General features: G+C 42.5%; 1 protein-coding gene across 3 annotated transcripts in view; it reads right to left on the reverse strand.

The window, feature by feature from the left end:
- LOC308632076 (uncharacterized protein) overlaps nucleotides 1-2,717 on the reverse strand; it is a 95,449-nt gene extending 92,732 nt beyond the window's left edge. Inside the window, exon 1 of one of the 3 annotated variants that reach the window (XR_014018419.1) lies at nucleotides 2,583-2,698. Coding sequence is in view for 1 of the 3 variants with exons in the window: in XM_081263720.1 (XP_081119846.1) it covers nucleotides 2,583-2,585 (3 nt within the window). In the remaining 2 variants the exon portion in view is untranslated. Of the gene's footprint in view, nucleotides 1-2,582 lie in introns of all 3 variants that reach the window. The other 2 variants (XR_014018420.1, XM_081263720.1) reach the window with 2 other exon arrangements.
- Between the last annotated feature and the right edge of the window lie 3,283 nt (nucleotides 2,718-6,000).

Genomic DNA, 6,000 nt, shown 5'->3' on the forward strand with positions numbered 1-6,000 from the left:
CTTTATCCATTCATCTACTGAAGGGCATCTAGGTTGGTTCCACAGTTTAGCTATTGTGAATTGTGGTACAATAAACATTGATGTGGCTGTGTCCCTGTAGCACGTTATTTTTATGTCCTTCAGGTACACACCAAAGAGTCGGACAGCTGGGTCAAAAGGTGGCTCCATTCCCAGTTTTCCAAGGAATCTCCAAACTGCTTTCCATATTGGCCGCACCATTTTCCAGTCCCACCAGCAATGTATGAGTGTGCCTTTCCCCACAAATCCTTGCCAACATTTATTGTTGTTTGTATTCTTAATAGTTGCCATTCTGACTGGAGTGAGATAAAATCTTAGAGTAGTTTTGATTTGCATTTCTCTAATTGCTAGAGATATGAAAAGTTTTTCATATATTTGTTGATTGATTGTAAATCCTCTTCTGAGAAGTGTCTGTTCATTTCCCTGGCCCACATATTGATTGGGTTATTTGGTTTTGGGGTGTTTCGTTTTTTGAGTTCTTTATAAAGCCTAGAGATTAGTGCTCTATCTGATGTGCAAGTGGTAAAAGTTTGCTCCCAAGCTATAGGCTCTCTGTTCACCTGATTGTTTCTTTTTCTAAGAAGAAGCCTTTTAGTTTGAATCCAACCCATTTATTGATTTTTGATTTTAACTGTTGCACTATAAGAGTCTTATTAAGGAAGTTAGGGACTAATCTGATATAATGGAGATTTGGGCCTACTTTTTCTTCTATTAGGCTCAGGATCTCTGGTTTAATTCCTAAGTCCTTGGTCCACTTTGAGTTTTGTGCCTGGTAAGAGATAGAGGTTTAATTTCATTTCGTTGTATGTGGATTTCCAGTTTTCTCAGCACCATTTGTTGAAGAGGCTATGTTTTCTCCAATGTATATTTTTGGCACCTTTGTCTAGTATAAGATAACTGTAATTATGTGGGTTAGTCTCTGTGTTCTATATTCTGTATCATTGGCCCACAAGTCTATTTTGGTGCCAATACCATGCTGTTTTTGTTACTATTGCTCTGTAGTATAGTTAGGTCTGATGATGCCTCCTGCTTCATTCTTCTTGCTAAGGATTGCTTTAGCTATTCTGGGTCTCTTTATTTTTCCAGATGAATTTCAGAACTGCTTTTTCTATTTCTATGAGGAATGTCATTGGGATTTTGATTGGAATTGCATTAAATCTGTATAATGCTATTGATAGTATGGTCATTTTGAAAATATTAACTCTGCCTATCCAGGAACAAGGAAGAGCTTTCCATCTTCTAAAATCTTCTTTAAGTTCTTTCTTTAGTGTTCTGTAGTTTTTGTTGTAGAGGTCTTTTACCTCTTTTGTTAGGTTGATTCCCTAGGTTTTTTGTTTTGTTTGGTTTTTTGAGGATATTGCAAATGGGGTGGTTTTCCTCCTTTCCTTTTCAGAGGATTTGTCACTGATATACAGAAATGATTTTGATTTATGGGTGGATTTTTGTATCCTGCTACTTTGCTGAATTCATTTACTAGTTCTAGACGTTTTCTGGTGGAATTTTTTTGGGTCTTCTAGGTATAGAATCATATGGTCAAACTAGCAAACAGTGCTAATTTGAGTTCTTCTTTTCACATTTGTATCCCTTTAATTTCTTTTGTCTATCTAATTGCTCTGGCCAGTGTTTCAAGAGCTATGTTAAATAGAAGTGATGAAAGAGGGCATCCCTGTCTTATTCCAATTTTTAGAGGTGATGCTTTCAATTTTTCTCCACTTGGAATGAAGTTGGCCTGGGGCTTAGCATAGACAGCATTTACAATGTTGAGATATGTTCCTGTTATCCCTAGTTTTTCTAGTGTTTTGAACATAAAGGGGTGCTATATTTTGAAAAACACTTTTTCTGCATCTACTGAGCATGCTTTACTTTTAATAAAAGAAAGCAAAGGAAAAAGTCCTAAAACTCATCTACAGTTAAATGTGTTAAGCCAAGAAACTTGAATTACAAGAGTAAAAAAGTAGCTAACATTACCTCACACATGTATATTAAACATTATACTAAAAAAAAAAAGCAAGGAATCACAACATAAACAAGTCCATACAGGAACCCAAATGTATGTAAGAATTACATTCTTTATTACAATAGAAAAATCTCTATAAATGGAACCATAACACGGCCAACCTCAGCTACTTAGCTAGTCCCTGTCTCAAATAAATAAAGGTAAAGTACCAGGACCTAGCTCGGTGGTAAAGCACCCCTGCGATCAGCCTCCAGTACCAAAAAGAACCAGGAGAGGAAGCTGCTAGCCCAGGGGAAAGCCAGGTCCCTAGACCGCAGCTCTCGCAGAGCAACCCTAACCCAACTTGTCAATCACCGCGCCCTCAGGGAAGAGGCCAGCGGCCGCAGCAGAGAACGCCCTGCGGGACCGGGCCGGCTGCGCAGCGTCCCCGCCCCGCTGGCCAGTGGGACTCACGGACACTGCCCCAGAGCGGGGCGCAGGCCCACAGACCCCGGGGGCTGCCTGAGTCCGGGCGGTCAGCTCCGTTCCCCGCGCAGCGGCCCCGCGGCGCCCAGGGTCTCCCTCCCCAGGCCCCCTCCGCAGGCTCCAGACGCCCCCGCACACTCACCATTTCCCGGCACTCGCGAGCCTGGCCGGCTCCCAGGGACCGTCAGCACCTGCAGGCAGAGCGGCACGAGCCTCCAGAGTGCCCACCGGAGCCCCGAGCCTGAGGGCAGGAATGGCGGAGTCCGGGAAAAGCGCCTCGGCTGGATTGCAGAGCCCGCCCCCTCCTCGCCGGCCGTGAGCAGGATTGGACAGCGCTCACTACACTACGCGCTCCTCATTGGACACGGCTGCAGACCGCGCCCCCTGAGTCTGAGCCCAGTGAGCCTGCCTTCTGAGTGACAGAGAGGACAACCAATCCAGGCATGCATGAGGCCAGAATGACAGGCTGCAGCTTTCTTTTTCTTTTTTTTTTTTTCTTTTTCTTTTTCCTTTGAGATCTGTTAAGGACACCCCAGAGCTCCAGGCTGCAGTGATTTTAAGGGAAATTTTCCTCCCAGAAGTGGGGGTCAAGCCCCACCATCAGAACATTTGCACTTAAGCTTGCATATGAGGTCATCTCAACTTATGGATTGTATATGTTGCCATGAATGAAAAGAATATAATGACAGTTACTGTAAAATGTCATTTAACTTTTCTGCTCGCTAGTCTTATGAGGAGACAGATTAAACTTTGAACTGGGAAGCAACCCCCTAAAGCACGATATCCCATGAAAACCATATGCAAGGCATAGGACTTTTTCTAGTATTTATATCATAAAAGAAACGAAACAGTTGAAATTGATTTTAATAACATAACCCGATATTTCAGAATATTACCTTAATGTGATTAAAGAAATACTAATAGTGAAGTATTGTTATTTGGAACAACACCCTCAAATCTCTCTCCAGCATATCTCAGTTCACAGCAGCCACGTTCCTGATTTGAGAGCCATGGGTGCCCTCCATTAGGGAGGTAAGGGGATTGGTCTAACCCTCTATATGCTAGCATTGAGGAAAACAGTTGCTTACCAGTATTTCTTCTCAGATCTAAAGAGCAGGAGAGACAATGCCCTGAGTGAGAGCAGGGAGCTCCAACCAGGAAGTGTCCACTTGATGCTGGTCAGGGGTTCTTTACCATTGCAGAAATCAGACAGCAAACAAAAGAAAATTGGGTACCAGGAGGTGAGGGACAAATGCAATCTGTCCGCAGCCTTGACTCCATTGTTTAAATACATTAAATGTAACTTCTCATTTGGCAATTTGGCCTTAGACCTAATGGCCAGGCTGTGATATCTGTTTCCTCTGTGGTCAAAGTTCCACAACTAACAAGGAATTAGGCTGGGACTCCTGATGAGCCAAGTCTCATTCCAAAGCCAAAACAGCACCAGGCTACAAGGTTCATGCAACATTTTGTATTTTCTTCAGACTTGGAAAGTGACAAGTATTCAAAAAACACAGAATCAGTGAGATATAGGTATAATATAGTATAGTGTATTACATATTATAACACAAACAGAACACTCTCAAATATCTGAGTAATCTTGGGACTCCCTTTCAAGGATCCAGGGAATCTGGTTCTGTTTACACCTAGAGAAAACATCAACTAGAATTAATCTCAACCCACCATTACACAACAAAATATAGGTTGACATTGAAAATGTGGTGCAGTTAATCAGGGTTTATCAACTATAAAACAGGCTGATCTGGAGGGCTGTAAAAGACCACCAAGTCCTGTGTTTTTAAAACACAGATGGACAGGCACTATAGAGGCAAGCAGCTAAAAACTACTTTATTGGGAGTGTAGCATGAAGGGAGGTCAAAGGGGGACATATAATGATTGGCAGAACCATGAATCAGCACAGAATTGGAATCTGGAGCTCAAGACAAGGAAGCTTGAACATGTTGTATTGGAGCATGTGAACAGCATGAGTGTCCATGATGAAAAGGATGTAAGCTTCTGAAATAAAATTGATATGCTGTCAGGTGATGGTCAAGCAGTGCCTACAAAGCAACTTCAAGGTGTTTAGTCAGCTGTGGACTCACTGCATCTGCTTATATCAAGAGTCTCCATGGAGCCATTATCAACATAGTCCTCAAAAACCATCCCCAGTTTAGGGAAGAGAAAACACAGGGTTCTAGACATCATATGGCTTCTCAGCAGCATGCTTCAGAACTGAGAATTCCCCACAGACAGAACTGTATAAAATTTCCCCTGAGCTCCTCAATGTCTGGTTTGTTTCTGTATGGAGTATGGAGAAATATTATTTCTTCCTTATTTTAAAGAGAGAGTCTAGAGAAGACATCCCAGGAGGTCTCTTCGACTTAAGAGATATAATTCTTTGTTCTTCTTTTATGTTATGGAAAGTCTTCAGAAACAAAGCTTTGTCAGCCCAGGTTCCTCCTAGAGGCAAATGCGTGGAGACTACAGGGTGCAAGAAAGCATATTACGGGGCCCAGAACCTGAGGACAACTCTGGGGAGAAAAAGTCCAAATGGCTGAGAATGAACTGAAAGTGACTCAAGTTTGTCAGTTGGGAAATTGGAAAAGAATGGAGCAGTGTGATTTTATTTGCCACATGGACAGGAGATTAGCCAAACCAAAAAAAAAAAAATTAAATGCCAACACCCAGGGAATCCTGGCTGCAGAGAAGCAGCTACAGTCAGAGATTTCTGGTGGCAATGTAACTTCTGCAGCTCTTTGTGATGTAATCTGACTGTGGCTATTAAATTGTTCTCTGTGCATATTTCTTCACTCAGTATTGCCTTTCCTGGGAGCCTGTCTTCAGCAGGAGACTGTTTTAGGTCATCAGCTGAATTGTGTCCTCTCCCCAAATCTCATATGTGGATGTTCTAAGTACCAGTGCCTCAAACTGTGACTCTATTTGAATATATGGCTCATGAAGACATGATCAGTGTTAATTCAGTTAGTTGGGGTGAGGTCTAATCCAATTAACATTTTCCCCTTATAGGAAATGGCAATAAGGATGAAGAGAGCTCAGGGAAATATCATGCAAACATAGAAGATGGCAATCTCGATGTCAAACAGTGGGCCTCAAAGGAAATCCTTCCAGCCAGCACCCTGATATGTAGCCTTGGGAATTAGGACAAATAAACTTCTGTCCTAAACCCCCATCTGTGGTATTGTCTTTTGATGCCATATGGCACTGAGGCAGCCCACTAGGACACACATACTCTGTCCCTGCAGCGTGTCTGAATGAAGATGCAATTGAATCACGCCACATTCCACCAGCACTGAAAGCCTGAACTGCTGCAAGAAATGACATTTCTCACTAGAACATTATGAAAGCAGGTGAGGACACAGCTGCTGGCCTGATGGGGCTTTAGAGATTTGTTTTGTGGTGTGGCACAGTCCTGAAAAACTCAGAGAGTACTTTTACCTCAATTGTTTGTGCAACCCTCACTCCTCTTTGTCCCAACACTTTCCTGACAAAGGTGTGAGTTTTTAAGTCTTGTAAAGGAGTGTAAGTAAAGTGGAGATGAC

This window comes from Spermophilus citellus (assembly GCF_964194105.1).
Source record: "Spermophilus citellus genome assembly, chromosome: 12".
Taxonomy (NCBI): Eukaryota; Metazoa; Chordata; class Mammalia; order Rodentia; family Sciuridae; genus Spermophilus; species Spermophilus citellus.